This window comes from Trachemys scripta, chromosome 7 (assembly GCF_013100865.1).
Source record: "Trachemys scripta elegans isolate TJP31775 chromosome 7, CAS_Tse_1.0, whole genome shotgun sequence".
NCBI lineage: Eukaryota > Metazoa > Chordata > Testudines > Emydidae > Trachemys > Trachemys scripta.
Window position 1 is genome coordinate 77,231,909 of NC_048304.1, and position 23,079 is coordinate 77,254,987.

The following is a 23,079-nucleotide window of genomic DNA, read 5'->3' on the forward strand; positions in this document are numbered from 1 at the left end:
TTTAAATAAATAAATATATAGAGGTGAGAAATAACAGACCTCAACCCTATTGTCCTTCTGCACATTTGTGTACACAGAGTCAATCCCTTACCTCTCTAAAATAGGATGATCAGACAGCAAGTGTGAAAAATCAGGATGGGGGTGGGGGTTAATAGGAGCCTATATAAAAAAAAGACCCCAAAATCAGGACATCTGGTCACCCTACTCTAAAAGGGCAACGTTTCAAAAAGTTCAATGAATAGAAGATTGTTGGGGGTGGAATAGATCTGAACAAGGAGAAGAAGTCTGGGGATAAATATGAGAAGGGAGGGACAGGCAGTAGAAACAAAAGTGAAACTATTTGAGCAGCATATTCCAGAAGTCTTGAGGTCTTTCTGAGTGTAGCCTTCACGGATTTGAGATCTACCATACCATTCTCTCACTAGAAGGGAAAACCTATAATTGCAGCAGGCTGTAAAAGAGACCCAGTTTGGGTATATTTTAATGAAGTTCTTCTACCTGTGGGTAAGACAGGCATGCGTGCAAAATGCAGAAAGTGCAACAAAGAAATGCAAGGCCTCGTGCCCGAATGAAACATCATGAGAAGTGTTCCCTCTCAGTAGGAAGCCATGTTGAAGATGATGAAAGGAACATGTCTGAACATGCAGGATCTTCAGGTTGGTAAACTTTTTTATTTCACACTTCTTTCTCAAGGACTGCCTGTCTTCCTTCTAGACTATTCTTGAATTCTCATGTTTAAGCAAAAAATATAGTTGTTACTCCATGGTATTATCATTTTAGATGCAGTTGTGATAAAAAATAAATAGCTGAAATAGGCAGATCTTCCTTTTACAATTTCACCTTTAAAGTAGTACTGTCAGTAAATGCAATGAATAATACTAAATGAGCAGTATGGTAATAATAATTAAATAACTCCATTGACTTATTTTGTTTCAGAGAATCTATCCTCAACATACAGGATTCTGAAGACTATCCAACTTCAAGATCACCATCATTTTCTATAGTTTCAGAGTTATCTGCCAATGATAGTGTTTCAGTCACATCATGTATGTCACGTAGCCACTGTATATCACCTGTAGCACAAAAAAAAAATCTCTATCCCTCCAGAAACAACGATAGATAAGTTTGTGATAAGAACCAGCAGATTACAAAGAGAGGTAATTGATGAAAAAATTGCCCAGTTTGTTTATGCAACAAACTCTCCTTTCCGTATGATTGAGAACCCACACTTCATTAACATGGTTCAGTCATTAAGACCAGGATACAGGCCACCCATCAGAGCAGATGTCTCAGGCAAATTGCTGGATAAAGTGTATGAAAGAGAAATTGAGCAGCTCCCATTGGCCTGGAGCAGCAGCCACTGGGAGCTCCGATCGGCTGAACCTGCAGATGCGGCAGGTACACAAACTGGCCCGGCCTGCCAGGGGCTTTCCCTGCACAAGCAGCGGAACAAGTTTGGGAACCACTGTTCTAGGGGGTAAAATTGTTAACCTGAGTCTTGATGGATGGAGCAATGTCCACAATGATCCTGTTGTATGTGCTTGTGTGACAACAGAAGAAGGGAATGTCTTCCTTACAGAAACAATTGATACATCAAGAAATGCACACACAGCAGAATACTTACAAGAAGTAGCAGTAACAGCTATAACAAACCGAAAAAAAATTCAAATGTGTAGTATGCAGCTTGGTCACAAACAATGCTGCAAATGTATCCAAGATGAGAAGAAATTTAGAAGAGAGTGAAGGGAGTCCCAAGCTAATAACTTATGGTTGCAGTGCTCATTTGAAGCACCTCCTAGCCTCAGGCTTCAGTGTTCTAGAAATAAAGGCTAATGTTGTTGAAATTGCAAAATACTTCCGTAACAACCACTTTGCAGCAGCTGCTCTGAAAAACGTGGGAGGAACCAAGCTAACTCTCCCACAAGATGTGCGATGGAACTCAGTAGTGGACTGTTTTGAGCACTATATCACAAACTGGTCTAATCTGATGAGTTTGTGAACAAAATTGTGAAAAAAAATAGATGGCACTGTCACAGCCAAAAGTTCTCAACATTGGGCATAAGAGAAATGTTGAACACATGCAGAGTACCCTGAAGCCTATTTCTGTAGCCTTGAACAAAATGCAGGGAAACAGCTGTTTTATTGCTGACGCTGTTGAAATCTGGAAGGAACTGAGTGAGATCTTAAAAAGAGAAATATGCAACGACTGAGTTAAATTACAAGCACTAAAAAAACCGAATGGGACAAGCACTATCTCCAGCTCATTTTCTTGCAAATATTCTCAATACTCGGTACCAGGGTCAAATCTTAACTGCTGAAGAAGAGGAGTTGGCTATGACATGGACATCCAGCAACCATCCCTCCATAATGTCAACTATAATAAACTTCAGAGCTAAGGGTGAACCACTCAAGAAATATATTTTTGCTGATGATGTTTTAAAGAAAGTCACACCAGTGAACTGGGGGAAGTCACTTAAGCACTTGGATTCAGAGACTGTTGAAGTGATAATCTCACTTTTTTAAGAGCAGTAGCTTCTTCTGCCAGTGTAGAAAGTATATTTTCTTCCTTTGGACTAATTCATTCCAAATTGCAAGATCGTTTGGGACCTGAAAAAGCAGGAAACTGTGTTTTTCTTTTCCAGATTATGAACAAACAGGAAAATGAAGGTGAAAATGACTGAGTTAGGTGCAGAAGCTAATATTTTAAGTTTCTCATGTTGACCTAGCTGACATAGTCAATTTAATTTTTGTTGGTTTTTTTTTTAAATATTTCATTTAACTATTTTAGTTAAAAACAATTTTAACAAAAACAAACTTGATTTTAAAAAACTTGAATGTTTAACTAAATTCAAAAATTCATATGCTTGTTTTATTAAAATATTATGTTTGCTGTTGAAGAAAAAAATCCAGAATACATAATGTTTAGTTAAATAAAACAATTTAAATGTCTGTCTGGTGATGTTTTCCTCCAAATACAGCCTGGCAAGAAAATCCTCCAAATATTAATGACTAAGCTGTTGATTTAGAGATATTTATGAAGTCATTGGGAGGTGAACTATCTTGGAAAATGAAATATCATTCATTTTCTGATATAGCTGTAAAACTAATCTGAAAAGTTTTCAAAATAAATCACTTTAAAAATGTATAGTGTGTACCTTCTAAAAATGAAGCCTACATCTCTCTCTGAGTTGTGAAGAACATGTATTAAGGTTGTAACAACCAACAAGAATGCACTTTTATGTAGAAATCCATCATTAAATTGAGTCCTGACTAGTGATTTAAATCAATTTGATTTAATTAAATCCACCCTGGAAGAGGATACGAGAAAGATTTTTTCCCCATTCTTTCTTTAATGAAGATAGTAATCAATCTGACCCACCCTAGTAATTAATACCTGCTTGAACCTGTTTAATGAGGATGCAGTGCCAGCATGGTATCTAGCCAGCTTATGCAAAAGTTAAGCCATTTTTATTTCTAGTGAGACTTTTGCATATTAAGATGTTTCTCTGGAACTAACAGGTCTCTACAGCTTTGAAAGAACACTTCCAAATGCTTCCTCTTGGGTAAGCACATCAGTTCCAGAAGCCCTTTCACACTGGAAAGCAACCTACTTGTGACCAACTAATAGACTTTTCATTCAAAACCTATTTGAAAAGAATCTGTTAATCTTAAAATGACAAAACTTTGGGCCAAGTTCTGTTCTCAGATGTCCATTTATAGCTTCCACTGACTACAGTTGGAGCTGTATACATGCAAGATTTGGCCTTAAATCTGTACTCATTGAAAGATGTTCTACAAAATAAAAATTGTAAAAATATGATGTGAAATGTCATACAATGGTAAAGTTATGTACTTTATACCTCAAACCACTAAGAGCATTCCACACAAGTTTACCTTGATTTAATTTTTATTGGTTTTTAAAGCAACTTTATAGTCTCCTTTTTCCTCTTTCAGTTAAAAAAAAAAAAAGAAGTATTCTAGTTGTCTCTGGCACTGCAGGATGCTGTGATGTCATCTATAAAATGCTACAATGCAACACTGAACAGGCTCAGCTATTGGGTGGGGGGTTTTTTTGTTTGTTTTGGGGGAGGAGTGAGATTGGTTTATTTTAGTAAAGTGCATGGTTCTGATTTAATTTTGGTTTGTATACCAAGTGCATATTAAAATTTAAAAGTGTTTTCTTTAAAAGAGGGGTGAGGCATTTAGGAACATAATTAAAATTCTCATTTTTTAACAGACATTCACAATACCCTAAATTGCTAGAACTAGGTAAAAATGACATTTTGCCCCCCTTACTGAGATTAATATATTAGATCCCTGTCAGTCAGCTGAATTCAAAAACAAGAGTAATTTCCTTCTGCATTTCCTTCAGCTATAAAAATAAACATGCACAGAATTAACAATAGCTTTATTGCAAGGTTTGAGTGTCACATTTAAATATAGAAGATTTTATAAACCCTTTTCTTGACTTGCCCACAATTTCTAAGCTGAGCATGAAAAGGGAGGTTATGACTAAGCTATGCAATGATACCACAAAATGAAAGACTCCCTTATTTTAACAATACTGACATGAGACATTGCCTTAACAATGTTTTCAGGATTATAGTTGAGATGGCACAAGTGGGAAACCAGGCTAATGTGAAATTCACCTCAATAAAGAGGGTGCTGCACAAGGCCCTAAGTGGTACTTGATTCCCAGTTCAGTTCTTTACATGAGTCTCATGAAATGTGCAGGGCATTGTACAGATCCTCTGTAATGAGGTGAAGGAGTTAAAACTCACCATAATCGGCAGGTCTGAAATTTACATTTTTGAAAACACTGAAACTATGAGAAAAAAAGAATACATGGATATTGCTCTTTAAAAATACTTGTTTCTTGTGCCAGTCTGAAAAACACACACATTCTTATCTCATTTACATTGGTGTACTACAATCTCATGGCATCAATGGAGCTACACCAGAATTACACCAGTGTAAATGATAATAGGAGCTGGTTTTCATTCTCTCTATAAATGAGGAAGTCCCCAACCAGTATGGTATGTTAAGAACACCAAAAACACATGAAAGTAGTAACTAAATGAGAAATTTGTCATTAACATAAGTAATATGCAAATTTTAGTGCAAAAGTGCTGGCAAAGTGGCACTTGAAGATGTTGCTTTGAAAACCGTTTGTAGAAATAATAAGAAATAAGCCTGCCATGGGTCTGATAGAAAGTGTAACCCTAATGTGTTAATACACTGAAACTACTTAAATGAATAATTTATAAATTATTAAACTGTTTAAATAAACAAACAATTTAAGTGCCATAACTTTTTATGAGCTTACTAGTGGTAAGTGCAACTGTTAAATGAACTGCTATTTAATGAAGATAATACATTAGGAAATAAACATTTCTCCTTATTAATGGTGACATTTACCCCAGGGCCCATACAAGGTTTTCTGTGCTGCCTAAGCCATGTATGATCCTTGCACTGGGGAGAAAGGAGAGGTACTAGCTCCCATGTAGCGGACACGAGAAGTTGTGATTGTATTCCAGTTCCATGACATTCATCTCTCATGTGCACATACACTCAAGCACAGATGTGAATTTCATTCTCCTGGTCTCTATTTAGTTCCCTGCACAACACCAGTGTAGTCAGACTTGATGCAGGAAGCTTGAATTTCAACCCATGGGCTAAATTTTGCCCTCAGATATATACCAGGAATGCCCATTTTTTGCCAGCTTAATCCAGGAACAGATTTTGACCCCTTAGTGTTCTGTGAAATCATTGATTCAAATGATTTAACATTTTGCCTAATCAAAATTGATTACGAGATTATTGTCAGGTCCTGACAAGGTATAAGAAACTACCTTTTTTCAGACTACAAAAGTAATCATCTCATCCGATATTATGCCCAACAGACATGAGTGTACGTCTGCTCCGTCCCAGCAAGCCATGACACTTTAGCACTTCAGGAGCATTCTAATTCTTTCTTTTTATAAGTTATGGCCTTTTCTGGAAAATATTTATATGCAGTCAATGACCAGTGGAAAATGCCAAGGCATTGGGATTTCAATTTCTGGAACACTGGGGTAAACAATTTGTTTTCAATCAAATATTTGTGTATACTGCACTTTGTAAAACTCTTATTATTATATGTTCAAAGTATAAAATATAAGAAGGGCCATTAATTAGGCAGTGTTCTCTTCCTGCTCTGAAAAGAGTAAAAACACTCAGAATACCGATAAACAGGGGTTTGGTTTGGTTTTTTTTAAAGAATTAAATGTTAAAAGAGTACTAGATTATTCAATGGTAACGTGCATTACAAGATCTCTTTCCCATTTATTTTATGATGTCACAGAAATTTCAACTTTCTGTAAAATGTAGTACTGGTGATTTGTTTTGTACCGAGTTAGAGGGATTAAAGGGTTTAATGGCTGGCAGGAAATGAGGGAAGGATTAGACAGATGTAAAAGGAAGTTGGGGCTTTTCTCACAGAGGAGGGTTTGGCTGATGGTGATAGTGAGTCACATAGCTTTGATCACTGAGGTAAAGGTAGAAAGAACATTTCTCTCATTTACTCCCCTCACAGAAGTTTCATTTAGGCCTCAATCCTTCAACACACTGAGCAGCTCCCCGGAGAAGCTGAACACACCTAAGGCCAATATTTAAGCACCACTGGCATTCACAAAACCACTGCTCAGCTGCCACCTAAGCCTGGAAGCGCCTGAAGTTTCCACTGGTAAAATCCCATAGGAGCCTAAATTTTTGCCACTGGGCCGGGACATAGCACTGAGTTGCTCAGCACTTAACTCATGCCAAAACCCCAGCAGGATTCACAAGCTAGGTGTCTCTCCTACCCTGATTAGCTTGCCTGCAGGGCTGGATTAGCATCCAGTAGGCATGCTCTGAGCACACTTAACATGGAAGATGGGGGAAGGAGGTAGAGGGGCCCTCTTTTACCCAATAGTCCAGAGGGTTAGAGCACTCACTCAGGGTATGGTATATTGGGGTTCAAATCCCTATGTGCCTAATGTGGAACAGAGATTCAAATCTAGGTCTTCCCCCACCTCGGCGAGTGCCTAGTCACTGAGCTATAGAGTCATTCTCACCATCTCTCTCTGGCCCCAGGAATATTTAATTATTCAAAGTGGAACAGCTTCAACACGAGAAGAGGCTGGGTGAGCCCCTCCCCTTAATATCCTATAGCACAGTGATCAGGACACTCTCCTGGGAGATCAGAGACCAGGGTACAATTCCCACCTCCACATCAGACAGAGAAGATTTGAACTTAGTCTGCCATATCCTAGGTGAATGCACTGACCAGGGGGCTCTTGAATAAAGGGGTGGGGGAGAGATGGATACCACTGCCACTTCCTCCTCCTCTCTACACAAAGAACATAAGCCAGGCCAGTCCCTCACTTCTGGAGAGGGTTCACGGCTGTGAATCCCAAGTAGAGAGAAGTACCTCCCTCTGACCCAGATTTAGGCCACATCTCTTCTCCTCAGCCTTTCTTTCTGGCTAGTTTAGGCAGCTCCCCACTCAGCATGCTGGCTTCTATTCATCCCTTTTTTAAGGGCCCAACTCTTCCCAGGCACTGTATGGGGTGCTTTGGCACCTAACTTAGTATTAGGTGTTCTACTACGCAGCAGGGTACCTAACCTAATACAAGTTAGCCATAACATCGAGCACTGCAAAGCATACATCCCACTTATGAATCTAGCCCTGAAAGTGCAAGACCCTTATTACAAATAATCACACTTGGTTACAGAACTTATTTCTTCCTTCTTTCTTGCAAAGGAGGCTTTGCTCAGAGTTTTGCTGTCACAGACAGATACGATTGTTTGCATGAAGTGGAATCTGCTGATGGAAATAATGAAGATTTGCCTTGGATATATTGTGTAAAAGTTACAGTTTCTATGTATGAATCTTTGGATAGTGAAAACTAGCAGTTACACAGCTCTCTAATCAGTGTTCAGTATTAAAGTCAAACAGCAGCACTGTTATTTCACCTATAGACATCCCAGAAAATATTCTATCACACAAGATCCAGCTGTTCCTCTTGGGATGATGCACTCCTTATTGAAGAAAGACTCCCCATTACTGAAGTTACTGCAGTCGTTTATATATGCCTTTTCCGACTTCAGTGGGAGTTTTTCCTTGAGTAAAGAAAGTGGAACTGAATCCTTGACCTCCTCCAACTGGTGGTTTCATACCTCAAGCTAGAAAAATGACTAACTAGTTTCTTAATTGATCTCTCCTTGGGATCCAACAAATCAAGATAATGGTTATTTGTTCACCTTTCAGCAAAACAACAAAAGTGCCATGCCCCTCCCAAGCTCTTATTTTTTGTTCACAGTATAAATTAGGATTCACAGAAGCAGTTTCTCTCAGCTATTTTTAGTTTGCTAAAGTAATCGTTATTTTGGATTTATCTTTAGGACAACATTATTAGTGGCAGGTTGCTTTCTGTTAAACTGACATTGTACTGTTTTGCATTTTACTTGTTTAATGCACAACAATGTAGTTATGAATATAATGCCATTAACCACATTGGATTAAGACAAAATACAGTATGAAAGTCCTTTCTAGATTCCCATTCTTAAATGAATCATTTAGTGCATTTTAAAAGCATAAATAGATTTAACAGCTATTAAAATATGAAAAAAGCATGTCATTTACAAACATATATTGCTTCTAGACTTACTGGCAAGCAATCCAACTCCACTTGCAAGGGATCCAATCCAAGCAGTCTTTCCTTTCCCTTCTCCAAAAGTATCCAGCCATTCTAGATACAAGACTCCAACTGCTAACGGAGACCCATAACAGAAGAACTGAGTAAAGAAGGAAACAAGGACAATCACCCAGCCCCATCCACCATCTGGCGACTTCAGCAATACCATTTTCTAGTGCCGGCTCTGTACAAAGCAGAGAACAAACAAAACATACAACTAAAAATATGAATTAGTCCAACATTTCTCAAATGTGGCCACCATGGCTTTATGTGGCCACCAGGGGCTTTTCATGTGGCCACGAGAGCCTCCTGAGTGGTGATGAGGAGAGGCAAAGCTTAGACTCCTCCCCCTCCCTTCTTGTTGCTCCTGGATGCTCTGCCCTGCACCGCCTCTGGAGAGAGGGGCACAACACTGCAGGAGAAAGGTGACTTCTTGATCCACACTGGGGGGAGAGGGTTTGGGTGGCAGGCTCCAGCGATGGGACTTCAGGAACCTGACCACACGGCCCCAGGGTCCGACCGTGGGGCAGTGGTTGTTGACCCACCCGCTCCCGGCTCTGGCCATGTGGCCCTGGACTCCAGCTGCGGGGCTTCAGCCTCCAGCCCCTGGTTCCAGCTGCATGGCAGCAGGTCCTGGCTCCTGGCTCCAGTAGCAGGTGCTGGCCACAGGCACCGACCCCCAGCCCCAGGGCAGCGAGCTCCAAGCATGGGGCTTTGGGCACCAACTCCTGGGTCTGGCCATGGAGTTTCATTCGGCCTGTGGCTCCCCAGTTCCAGCCATGCAGTGGCAGACGCTGGCCCCAGGCTCCAGCCACACAGTCCTAGCCCCTGGTGCTGATCCCTTGCCCCAGCTGCACAGCAGCAGGCACCGACCCGCAGTTGTGTTCCCAGGCTCCGGCCATGGTGGGAGCTGGTCCTGGGTGCTGACCCCTGGCCTGGCCGCGGAGCAGCAAGCACTGGCTCCAGCCACACAGCAGCAGCGCTGACTCCTGGCTCCAGTCACGCACTCCTGGACTCCAGCACCCAGCTCCAGGCTCTGGCCGCATGGAGGCAGCACTAGCCCTGGGCGCTGACCCACAGCTCCAGCTGCATGGCAGCAGGCTCAGGTACCTGGCTCCAGCCACGCAGTTCCTGTCCCCAGCTCTGGGTTCTGATCACGGGCACTGAGCCCTGGCTGCATGGCAACAGACACCAGGCCCTGGCTCTGGCCATGCAACAGCAGTGCTCATCACCCACCCCCATTATCCCTGGCCCTCGCTGCCTCCCACAGCCCTGTATCCATCTCCCCCCTTTTCCCCAGGACCCTGCTGCCTTCCTGGTCTCACATCCATCTCCCCCCTTTCTCCCATGGCCCCCTACTGCCTCCCCCTTCGCCCCCCACCTCCATCCAGGGCTTAATGGGTTCTGGGGCTTGCTGAGAAAAGTGATATTAACAATTATGCACGTATCACTTTTCACAGCAGATTGACTAGCTATCTGTGAAAAGTGATACTTGTATGTTTGTCAATATCACTTTTCATAGCCTCCCAGGTAGCTATTAAGTGGGCTGTGATATTAACATATATAATGTCTCACAGCAAGCCTCACCACCCACTAAGCCCTGCATGGGGGAGGGGGGACGGCGAAGGGGAAGGCAGCATAATTTTTGTTATTGAGTTTACCAAAAAACCCTACAAATATACATTACAATGATTTGGATGTGAATCTGTGCAGATTTAATTATTTTTCCTAAAGTTAATTGAGTATTTTAGGAAAAAAGTAGTGCGGCCACCAGTAAGAGTTGGTGGCTGCACTCTGAGGCCACCAAAAAATTTGTTGCGAGAACCCCTGAACTAGTCTACACTTGCTAACACAATCATTTGATTCTTGTAACCAAAAGTATTATTTACACATAGAGCTGAACTTGTCAAAACAAAAACAAAACAAAACAAAAAAACAAAAATCCACACAGCACAAAGGTTCTTGGACAGTAACCAAGCAACACTGCACAGGAACAAAACACTCCTTAGCATTTCTTATAAAACATGCACAAGATGTAACAATACATGAGATGTCAGTGATAAGCCATTATATTTATTTTTATATATATACACACCATACACACACACACACAAACTTACATCACTTAACTTTTTTTTTTATTGCTCCATCTGGAGGTGCCTTAGTTACCATGAGTCCAATTGTACAGGGCTCAAAAGGAGGGGAAAATTAATAAAGATAAAACTGCTCCAAAAACAACATAAAATAGCTTTCTACAAATAAAAATGTCACAGATTTGAATCTATTATCTTGGGGCTAGAAATGAGTACAAGGTCCTTATGGAAAGTGGGGTAATTTGCTTTCCAGTGGTGCAGAGTTCACTTTTTAATCCATGCAACACCACAAAGTATCAGACACTAACGATACTTATGTATACAAAGCCTGTCATGCAGCCCCAGACTGAATCTTGCCCACCCTAGACCTCAGGAGGTGTTATTGTGTGGGAGGGAGATTCCGTATTTGGGGCAGAAGTAACAGTAGAACTGGAAACAGCCCTCTGCTCATTCCTGCAGACGAAATGACATCTAGGGCACTGGAACTACCAAAACCACCACCTTAAGCTTATTGCTTTTATATGCTTTGGGAGCCTCAACCAGCAGGTGTAAGTTTCCTGAATTGCACATAAATACTGTATGTACTTGAAAAACTTGATCATGATTTAATATAAGTTTCCTAAGCAGGAGGGGTGCCAGGGTTTTTGGTGCCCTTGGCGGGGGTCCTTCTGCGCTCCCGGTCTTCGGGGCACTTTGGCGGCGGGTCCCGGAGTGAGTGAAGGACCCACCGCAGAATTGCCGCCAAAGACCCGGAGCACGGAAGGACCCCACGCCGCCGAATTGCCCCCGAGGGTGGCAAAATGCCGCCCCCCCCAAATCCTGGTGCCCTAGGCGACTGCCTAAGTCGCCTAAATGGAAGCGCCGGCCCTGTTCCTAAGACCTCCATCAGAGCTGCCACACTATGCAGAGGTCTTAAGATGCACATCACTAATGAGTATTTTGGGAAGGGTATATCTGATTTGTATGGGCTTCCTGAACTCCAGACAGCTAACTATACATTTAGCAGCCCTGTGAGATTCCTAATGTAGAAAAACTCCTTTTAGTAACAGATTGCCCACAGCTGACCAAAAGCACAATCCATCCTCCCCTAGACCAACAAGTATAAAATTCGGAGTTTCCAGGCCAAGCTATTTTAGAGTCATGAAGAGTCAACAGATAAATCACTACAGAGGTGACTAGGAGAAGTAATGTGTCCCAGTGGATAGTACACAGGACTGGTATGCAGGAAGCCCAGCTTCTAATCCTTCCACACGTGACCTTGGGCAAGTCACTTCGCTAGTCTGTGCTTCAGTTTCCCTATTGTAAAATGGTCATAATGATACTGACCTCCTTTGTAAAGTGATTTCAGATCTATGTGCAAACTGTCTAAGTAGAACTGGGTATAAAGTTTAAATCACTGGGAAGAAGGTGCTGTGATAGTGCTATAGTGAGAAACAAAAACAGCAGCAGAGAAGTAACTTAGAGCATGTCTGCAAATCAAGCAACATAGGGAATATATACTTTTTCTTCTCCATTAAAATTCAAAGATATTTTACAAAAATAATAAAGACAGACAAAATTTAAATGCTCAGAATTGCATACCTCTTAAGTGAAAATTCAATTAAGAAATACATTATGGAAAGCTCACAGGACAAAAAGTCCATATCATTTTTACAGATGTTCATTACTGAGACATGGGAAATGGTGGGAATAGAGATGCAATTGATTTAAGAAGTACACTTACAGAAGATGGTCTAGACTCCTTCAACCTTCTAGAATATATTACTCCAGTTCCACTTGGTAATTCTACCTGTGGGGAAAATATTAAATAAAAAGTTCTTCAGCACAAACAGCCGACAGCTAGCATAGTAAAACAAATATGAAAGTCTGATCTCTTGGTGAAGGCTTGATCCTTTTTTTAAAAAACACTACTAGGAACTTCAAAACTTATTAGAGTGGAGAAATACTGACCCTCTCTTGATCAATTAGGGGCTGACAGCAACCTTGGACCCAAGAAGAGAAAAATACAGGCCTACAAACATAAAACAAACTTTGACCACTCTAGGGCTCTTTAGGAATGATTTACAGGGTTATAAGACGACAGACTGTCTTAAGAATATATTACTATCAGTTATAAATCAAGGGCTTTTTTCTTTTTATTTTCTAAGTTTCTCTCATAATTTATTGTTAGTAAGTGTCTCTTGATGTGTTAGCTGCTATCAACTCTGTATTATTTGTATGCAGATGTGTTATCATATAATTGCAGTTTTGATCAACAGAATTTAAAAATATATACATTTTCTGTAGTCAGAACCCTTCAAACTATATAAAATGGTACCTTCTCATTTCTGCAAAAGATTACACACACAACTACTGAAGGGTTTGCAGAAATCTTCTTGTATTAAAATACCATCTATGATTTGCATTTTTGTGCTCAACATGAATAGATATAAACTGTTCAGGAAGGACAGGCAGGGCAGAAAAGGTGAGGGAGTTGCATTGTATGTAAGAAATGAGTATGACTGCTCAGAGCTCCAGTATGAAAATCTGCAGAAAAACCTGAGAGACTCTGGATTAAGTTTAGAAGTGTGAGCAACAAGGGTGATGTCATGGTGGGAGTCTGCTATAGACCACCAGATCAGGGGGATGAGGTGGACAGGTTTTCTTCCAGCAACTAGCAAAAGTTACTAGATTGCAGGCCCTGGTTCTCATGGGAGACTTTAATCACCCTGATATCTGCTGGGAGAGCAATACAGCAGTGCACAGACAATTCAGGAAGTTTTTGGAAAGTGTAGGGGACAACTTCCTGGTGCAAGTGCTGGAGGAACCAGCTAGGAGCAGAGCTCTTCTAGACCTGCTACTCACAAACCGGGAAGAATTAATAGGGGAAGCGAAAGTGGATGGGAACCTTGGAGGCAGTGACCATGAGATGGTCGAGTTCAGGATCCTGACACGGAAGAAAGGAGACCAGCAGAATACGGACCCAGGATTTCAGAAAAGCAGACTTTGACTCCCTCAGGGAACTGATGGGCAGGATCCCCTGGGAGAATAACATGAGAGGGAAAGGAGTCCAGGAGAGCTGGCTGTATTTTAAAGAATCCTTATTGAGGTTGCAGGAAAAAAACATCCCAATGTGTAGAAAGAACAGTAAATATGGCAGGCGACCAGCTTGGCTTAACAGTGAAATCCTTGCTGATCTTAAACGCAAAAAAGCAGCTTACAAGAAGTGGAAGATTGGACAAATGACCAGGGAGGGGTATAAAAATATTGCTCAGGCATGCAGGAGTGAAATCAGGAAGGCCAAAACACACTTGGAGTTGCAGCTAGCAAGAGATGTTAAGAGTAACAAGAAGGGTTTCTTCAGGTATGTTAGCAACAAGAAGAAAGTCAAGGAAAGTGTGGGCCCCTTACTGAATGAGGGAGGCAACCTAGTGACCGAGGATGTGGAAAAAGCTAATGTACTCAATGATTTTTTTGTCTCTGTCTTCACAAACAAGGTCAGCTCCCAGACTGCTGCACTGGGCAGCACAGTATGGGGAGGAGGTAACCAGCCCTCTGTGGAGAAAGAAGTGGTTCGGGACTATTTAGAAAAACTGGATGAGCACAAGTCCATGGGGCTGGATGCGCTGCATCAGAGGGTGCTAAAGGAGTTGGCGGATGTGATTGCAGAGCCATTGGCCATTATCTTTGAAAACTCATGGCAATCGGGGGAGGTCCCGGATGACTGGAAAAAGGCTAATGTAGTGCCCATCTTTTAAAAAGGGAAGAAGGAGGATCCGGGGAACTACATGCCAATCAGCATCACCTCAGTCCCTGGAAAAATCATGGAGCAGGTCCTCAAGGAATCAATTCTGAAGCACTTAGAGGAGAGGAAAGTGATCAGGAACAGTCAGCATGGATTCACCAAGGGCAAGTCATGCCTGACTAACCTAATTGCCTTCTATGAGGAGATAACTGGGTCTGTGGATGAGGGGAAAGCAGTGGATGTGTTATTCCTTGACTTTAGCAAAGCTTTTGATACAGTTTCCCACAGTATTCTTGCCAGCAAGTTAAAGAAGTATGGGCTGGATGAATGGACTATAAGGTGGATAGAAAGCTGGCTAGATCGTCAGGCTCAACGGGTAGTGATCAACGGCTCCATGTCTAGTTGATAGCTGTTTTCAAGCAGAGTGCCCCAAGGGTCGGTCCTGGGGCCGGTTTTGTTCAATATCTTCATTAATGATCTGGAGGATGGCATGGACTGCACTCTCAGCAAGTTTGCAGATGACACTAAACTGGGAGGAGTGGTAGATACGCTGGAGGGTAGGGATAGGATACAGAGGGACCTAGAAAAATTAGAGGATTGGGCCAAAAGAAAGCTGATGAGGTTCAACAAGGACAAGTGCAGAGTCCTGCACTTAGGATGGAAGAATCCCATTCACTGTTACAGACTAGGGACCGAAGCAGTTCTGCAGAAAAGGACCTAGGGGGTACAGTGGACGAGAAGCTGGATATGAGTCCACAATGTGCCCTTGTTGCCAAGAAGGCTAATGGCATTTTGGGCTGTATAAGTAGGGGCACTGCCAGCAGATCGAGGGATGTGATCATTCCCCTCTATTTGACATTGGTGAGGCCTCATCTGGAGTACTGTGTCCAGTTTTGGGCCCCACACTACAAGAAGGATGTGGAAAAATTGGAAAGAGTCCAGCGGAGGGCAAAAAAAATAAGTCATGTGCTCCAGCCCCCCTAATCATGAGGAGAGGCTGAGGGAACTGGGATTGTTTAGTCTGCAGAAGAGAAGAATGAGGGGGGATTTGATAGCTGCTTTCAACTACCTGAGAGGGGGTTCCAAAGAGGATGGATCTAGACTGTTCTCAGTGGTAGCAGATGACAGAACAAGGAGTAATGGTCTCAAGTTGCAGTGGGGGAGGTTTAGGTTGGATATTAGGAAAAACTTTTTCACTAGGAGGGTGGTGAAGCACTGGAATGGGTTACATAAGGAGGTGGTGGAATCTCCTTCCTTATAGGTTTTTAAGGTCAGGCTTGACAAAGCCCTGGCTGGGATGATTTAGTTGGGAATTGGTCCTGCTTTGAGCAGGGGGTTGGACTAGATGACCTCCTGAGGTCCTTCCAACCCTGATATTCTATGAAAGTGGTGCATATTGCAATATTTTCAAGAAAGACTACTTTGCAGACACAAACAAAACAGGGAAGTTCTCAGAAAACTAATAAAATACTAAAAGTGGTGATTGCACTTAAAATATGGTTAAAATATTTATTCTGCTATGTTCTCTAACAATTCATGCCACAAAATATTTTTCTATGATGAATATTTTTCTCTACATTTTAGCTGCAGCGTCAAGCCTTTAATTTCTATTGTGTTGAAGCTCAGAAACTTGGCATACAGGCTCAGCAAAAATTGTTTAAATCAGTTGTTCTTGTTCCAGACATTAAACAAAAAAAAATGTCTTGGTCACAAATGTTTTGTCATGCTCTAATTGAAAATGGGGGTGGGGGGGTGGGGAGATTAAAAATCTGGATTAGATACTCATCTGGAGTAAACCTGCATAACTCCAGTGACTTCCATGCAACTATGCCAATTTATACCAGCTGACAATTTAGCTTGATACACTTTGGAAACACTTACTTTGCACTATGAAGATATTTTTTGCTTTATTTTGGTAATTAAAATTAAAGGTACTTAATATAGGCACATTATTCTTTTTCCTAAACATATCTTTTACATTGCAATTAACATTAAATCCTATAAACTGATATCAGTGAAAGCGTACATCCTATCATTTACATAATAGTTCCATTTACATATCAGATTTTATTTACTAATAAGACAAAGATATTATATTGATTTACTATTTTTACCAAGCACAATCAAAGCCTCTAGCAAACTTTATTATGCCATAGTCACAAGCTGAAAATTTCCATTGATAAGCCTGATTTTGTCCTCATCCTAAAATACTTGAGTCATTTCTACTTTAAATTTTGTGTTTTCTACGCAACAGATTTTTTTGGTATCTGATTTGAGGTAATCTGGACACACCATTTTTGAGATAGAGATCTAGAAAAAAAAGAGACGTTAGATGTAACTGCCAAACTTTAAAAAAACAGCTTGTTCAAGAAACTTCAAATGTAATTTATTTGAAAGGTCTTGCTGAGATCAAGAGCACAGGACTAACTTTAACGAGTGTGCAGCCATACTTGAGAAGTTACTCATGGTTGAATTGGAATCAGAATGTTTCATTGGGCTCCAGCAGACTTTTAATGAATGCCAAATGACACACAGACACCTATTTTTTTAAATTAAGTCTTTGGTCCTTTTCCTTGAGGGGGGGGGGGGAAACAGCCTTCAAAGTCTAAACATATTAGCAGGAAGTTTGTCAGTGATTACTTTGAAAACAAAACTCTTCCTTGCCATTCTCACAAGCTGCACTCTTACCCAGTACACCACAGCCACTGACAGCCAGATCTTTACCTCAATTACCAGTTGCTGGTATCTTCTCCAGTCATCACATTGTATAGATGGGGACAGCAACAATGGAATTTTCATTCTCAGTGCAGTGTCCTCAGATACCTACTCCTGCCTTCTGTGCTGTCAGGAGAAACCTAAGCCAGCAAAGGTTCCCTTCACTCTTCCTTGAGGAAATAAAGTCCCATTGACAGGAATGTATCTCCTGAAAACATTTCTGTGTGCTGGAAAGATTCCAGTAATAAGAACCCCCTGTGCCATACTTGGCAACAGCACTGGCGGGAAGAGGAAGTGACTGTCCATCACTTCCATGTCCCTGGCAGCAGTCTGGTCTCACTGAGGTTCTCTCAAAATCAGACATGGAAGCTGTTGTACTTCTTTGCTGATAGAATCTCCAATGCTTCCCTGAACAGGGCATGCTGTAATGTAATATTTAGAATCATGCATAGAAGACGCCAGTGAGAGCAGAATCTTCACCAGTACCTCCTTGTCTGGAGATCTGCTGCCTCCACCTGCATGGGAGGCCCTGAAGATTTTGTTGCTATTTGTCTTCAGCCCCAACCCCATGCAGAAGGTACCAGCAGAATATACAAACACACATCACAAGCAAGGACAAGTAGTAGAATTTTCACAGCCACACATAGGAGGGTCAATGACATGTCTTGAGCCAAGACAGGGAAAAGATAATGGACCCTAGAAAAAGGGGACAGGAAACGCTTAAATAATGGGACCTCAGAAAAAGACTTAGAAATCATGGAAGTTATGACTTCCATGAATACCATTACTAGGGCCCTACCAAATTCACGGCCATGAAAAACGCGTCACGGATTGTGAAATCTGGTCTCCCCCCATGAAATCTGGTCTTTTGTGTGCTTTTATCCAATAGTATACAGATTTCACAGGGGAGACCAGTGTTTCTCAAATTGGGGGTCCTGACCCAAAAGGGAGTTGTGGGGGGGGGTCACAAGGTTATTTTAGGGGAGGCAGTATTGCCATCCTTACTTCTATGCTGCCTTCAGAGCTGGGCAGCCGGAGACTGGCAGCCGGAGACTCTCTCCCCTATCATCAGCTCAGAGTGCCTGAAGTGTTTCCAAGCTCTACAGGAGTCACCAAACACTGGCAGATCCTGCCGTCATTCTGGCTCCCTAGTCAGCTTCCTTGAGTTATTCATTCTCTAGCTTGATTTCCACAGCAGCTCTAGACTTGTCTCCCTGCTGCTGTGTTTTTTTTTTTTTTTTTTTTTTTTTTGTGGTTGTTGTTGGTTTGTTTTAAGTATGCAGCTGCTGCTAAAGCATTCCTAGAGTTTGTATCAGGCCCATTGTTTCAGCAGGCATAATAAGCAGATCTGCAGAGAATCAATATAAGAGTCAAAGTATGGAGTCTGTTTGAGTAGTGAAATGCTGAGGAACCAAGTCATGGAGCCTGGCTGGGAAGCAAAAAAGACCACACAAAATTAAGCTCCAGAGGGTTCCCTGGTTCCCTAGCTGCCTGAATATCAGTCATCTGCAGATGTTAGGACCCTGTAGGCTATCCTGCTCCCCGTCTCCCAAGGTATAAAAGCATTTTTTTAAATGTGTGCAATATACACAAAAAGAAAATTCATAGATTAAAAACGTTATTAAGATGGAATTAATGTTAGAAATACATCTCAGTAATTTAAGAGTAAAAGCAACCTTACAAGAACACTGCAATCATCAAAAAGCCATTAGAACAGAGGTGAGCAAACTACAGCCTGCAGGACCCTCCTGCCCAGCCCCTGAGCTCCTGGCCCCTCCCCTGCTCTTCCCCCTCCCCCGCAGACTCAGCGCACTGTGCCGCCGGCGCAATGCTCTGGGCGGCCGGGCAGCACAGGTGCAGCGCCGCAGCCTGACCCCGTGCTCTGTGCTGCGTGGTGGCGTGGCTGGCTCCAACCAGGCGGCATGGCTGTAGCGCCTCCAGCCACCAGTGCTCCAGGCAGCGCGGTAAGGGGGCAGGGACCAGGTGGGGTTGGATAGAGGACAGGGGAGTTTGGGGTGGTGGTCAGGGGGCAGGGGTGGGGATAGGGGTTGGGGCAGTCAGAGGGCAGGTTGAATGGGTGCAGGGGTCCCAGGGGGCAGTCAGGAAGGAGAGGGGGGGTTGGATGGGGTGGCGGGGGCAGTCAGAGGACAAGGAGCAGGGGGGTTGGATGGGTCCCGGGGAGGCCATCAGGGAATGGGGGGGTTGGATGGGGCAGGAGTCCCGGGGGGGACATCGGGGGGGCAAAAAGCAGGGAGGGAGGATGGAGGGAGATAGGGGGCGGGGGCCGGACCACGCCTGGCTGTTTGGTGAGGCACAGCCTCCCCTAACCGGCCCTCCATACAATTTCTGAAACACAATGCAGCCCTCAGGCCAAAAAGTTTGCCCACCCCTGAATTAGAAACTAAAAAAAACAAAAACAAAAACAAAACAAAACAAACAAACAAACAGTGGATTTAAAAGAAATCCAATCACTTGAAAAGTATGGAAATACAGTAGTTTAAGCACTTTAACTGTGTATCTTAAACTTTACATTTAGAGGAATTAGCATCAGAATTTCCCATTATGTAAAACATTAACCTGGTAATCATAAATTTTAACAGCCACAGAAGAGACCCAAAGGAGAAAATGTTTCATAAAAGCTTTATGAAATCTACAGTTTGCTGTTGTGACATCTTACATTTGGAGACAAAACCAAGTTAGCAGAGGTTTAAAGTGCAATATTGAAAATGAGCAACATAGAGGACTGGTTTTGTAATTTGCCTCATCACAACGCTAACTTCATTTAATCCAGTGCTTTTATCTAGCTATATAAATATATATGAATGAACTTGGCCTATGGTAAGTGTGCATATGGTAGGTACATTAACTCTAAGCACAAGGATGCCTGTATGTGGAACATAGCATCTTAATCAAGGGAATAAAAACCTTCAATTTACTATTTGTCTAGCTACGAATTTGTAAAGTACATTATTTTCTGTTGACAGCATATGGCTGCAAAGGAAGCAGAGGTCAGCATAACAAGTTCATGATTAAAACTAAATCATTCCATGTTCGCAGGGCATTGGTACAGAGTTAAGAGAATACGAGTACTTTAGCTGTACATTTTCATACTTTCAAATGGTAGAGGTTTCTCTGAAGTTTTATTATAACTCTGAATTTCAAATTATTCCTTAATTACAACATTTTTGTAGTTTTTACTTTAAAGTTACTCATATGCACTTTCTACCATCACTCCAGCTTACAATTTTTAAATTTAAACTTCCATAAATTTCACTATTTCCCCTCAATTTCTCTTTTCTGTACTTACCCCCTCCACTCTCTCTCTGCTTTCCCTTTGATAAGTAACCTCTGAGGTTCAAGAAAAAGTAAATAGTTTCTTCCACTACATTTTTCTGTAAAAGAAAATTATCACCAAATGAATCAAGGATTTTTACTCCAATTACCATATAATAATTTTCTTGCACAAACTACATCCACATAAAGAAGCATCAACATGTTCTTAGATGAGCTGACCTCAGATACATCAGTCTGCTAAGTATAACCAATTATAACTGTTTTCAAATTCTGATCACTCCACCAAAAAAAGTGAAAATAACTAACAGTCAGAAACAGGCTACTATTAAAAATAATTTTTGAAACCATATGTATTAGGAATGGTCCTTTGACTTCCTTTAATAGTAGATGTCAGTTGCAAAGGTCAAAAGCTGACAGCTGTAGCCTTACATATCAGAATCCATATCTGTTCCTTCTGTTGTTGGTTCTCTCAACAAGTGCACAGGTCTCTGACAGGTCCCTTTTCTATTAATTGATGCAATGTTTTATAGCCACCAATTCTCATGGTCTTCCTCCCCCAGTACAAATCTTCCTCCTTGCTGGTATAGAGAGCAAAATTACATGACCTACCCCAAATCCAATTTTGGATGATAAATGTTTACACAAAGAGAGACACACCTAGAGATCATTAAAGCAAGTCTCCTCTCAGATTGCTTAGTTCCCAGATTCTTCTTGTCTACCTGTTCGGGATGTTACATCCCTAGTGTGACATCTTGGAAGAAAATGTTGTTGTTCAGTTCAGTCTGTCCCATTCAAGGATAAACAGAAACTAGACACTCCCTGTGCTCTTGGTTCCCCTACACAGAGTGTTGAAAGATATTGAAATGAATTGGATTTTTTGCTGCACAAGTTTTGTAAAACATAATGCTTTCTATTTTCAGCCATCACTATCCAAGCAGAAGCAATTGTGAAATTGCTAAACACATTATTACTCCAAATCTAACACCAGTACAAATTCTTTATCATGCTGATTTAGGGCAGTAACATGTCAGTGTACAGTAAAAATACCATACTATTACTGTACTAATATATGCTACCTAGAAATATGAAAATATATAAAAATAATAATAATAATAGTCTACACTTTTGTAGCTTCTTGCATTAGAATGCTTAGCAATGCTTCAGAAACTTTAAGGAAGTCTCATAGCGCCCCATGCAAGGAAAGAATTAAACCTAGTTTTATTACAGATTATGGAAAATCTCTATTGCAGTAAGGCCTGGACCGGGCTGGCCTCTACACACTATATGCAAGACATTATAAAAACATATCAGAAACGTCAGTCCTATAAGTAGGATAAACTGAGGCACTGTGCTAGGAAATGCTTTACCCAAAGTCAAATACCAAGCTGGGGGCAGAACCAGCAACAGAATCCAGCGATCCTGAATCTTAAATTCCTTCTTCTAACTACTAGTGACTATTGCTTTCCCTATTTAGGGCATACGTTTACTGCACAAAAGCCCCTCAGATTATACTAGTAAAAGCCGATAAAAGAGAAGTTTACACCCAATCAACTGTGCAAAGACAGACTCCTTATGCCTGCACTTAACTTAAATCCAAAACACTACCTCAACAAGCGCTGTCATCGCCTCATTTCAACCCCCCAAACTCGAGGGCATCCGGAGTTTCGGCTCTCTCTCTGTCTCTTGTCGGCCAACCAGCAGCACTCCGGCTAGTGCACGCCCGGCTCTGACACTCACATGCTACCCGAGATGAACCGAGCATGGGGCGGCCGCCCTCAGCCACCCCTTGCCCTGTAAATGTTGGCAGTACAAGGAGTCACCCAGCGGGGCTCGCCTGGGGCAGATAGAAGAAGTCAGTGCGGCTGGGGCATCTCTGTGCCCGGCCTGGGCGGGCGGGCTCCGAGGCAGGGGTGGGCGCGCGCGCTCGGACAGGGGCTGCGGCCCCGACCCGGGGCGTGCTGCAGGGACTCGCGGAGCGGACCCGTCACCCCCTCCATGGGCTGCCCGGGAGCGCGCGAGGCTCCCGCCGCACAGCCCGCAGCGAGGCTCTGCAAGCCCCGGGCACTAGAGCAGGGGCGATGCCGCCATCGCCGCTGCCCCGGGCACCGGCCCCACCCGCGTTACCTGCAGCCCTGCTGGGTGCAGCCAGCAGCGCATCGGGGACGCGGCGCAGCCCGGCACCGGCTGTGACAGTGGGGCCGCCGCCGCCTATTTATGGCCGTGGGCGAGCGGCTGCCGGCGCATTCAGGGCAGGGGCCGCTGCTGCGCGCGGGGCCGGACCCCGGGCCGGTCCGAACCGGTTGGAACTAAGGAGGAAGGCGGAGGCGGGCGGTAGGGGCGCTGCAGCCGCCGCCGCCCGCCCCGGGGCACCGAGAGCGGCCGGCCGACGGGAGAGCCCTGTGTGGGGCTGAGCTCGTCGGCGGGGTTCGCCCCCGGCTGGTGTCCGTCTGCCCCCCCGTGTCTCTTAGCCCCCCGCTAACCGCTGCCAAACCCCAGGCAACCGCTCGCTCGGCTGAGCCCGGGGGACGCGCTTCGG

General features: G+C 42.8%; 1 protein-coding gene across 6 annotated transcripts in view; it reads right to left on the minus strand.

Moving 5' to 3' along the window:
* The window catches only part of SLC16A9 (solute carrier family 16 member 9), a 33,895-nt gene extending 11,064 nt beyond the window's left edge, over positions 1-22,831 (minus strand). The window contains exons 1-5 of one of the 6 annotated variants that reach the window (XM_034777249.1): positions 22,149-22,619; positions 21,201-21,379; positions 20,557-20,641; positions 12,534-12,599; positions 8,691-8,901 (exon numbers count right to left, since the gene is read on the minus strand). In XM_034777249.1, the coding sequence (XP_034633140.1) occupies positions 8,691-8,886 (196 nt within the window). In that variant the 5' untranslated portion in view covers positions 8,887-8,901; positions 12,534-12,599; positions 20,557-20,641; positions 21,201-21,379; positions 22,149-22,619. Of the gene's footprint in view, positions 1-8,690; positions 8,902-12,533; positions 12,600-20,556; positions 20,642-20,972; positions 21,380-22,148; positions 22,620-22,667 lie in introns of those variants that run through there. The other 5 variants (XM_034777248.1, XM_034777250.1, XM_034777247.1 and 2 more) reach the window with 5 other exon arrangements.
* Between the last annotated feature and the right edge of the window lie 248 nt (positions 22,832-23,079).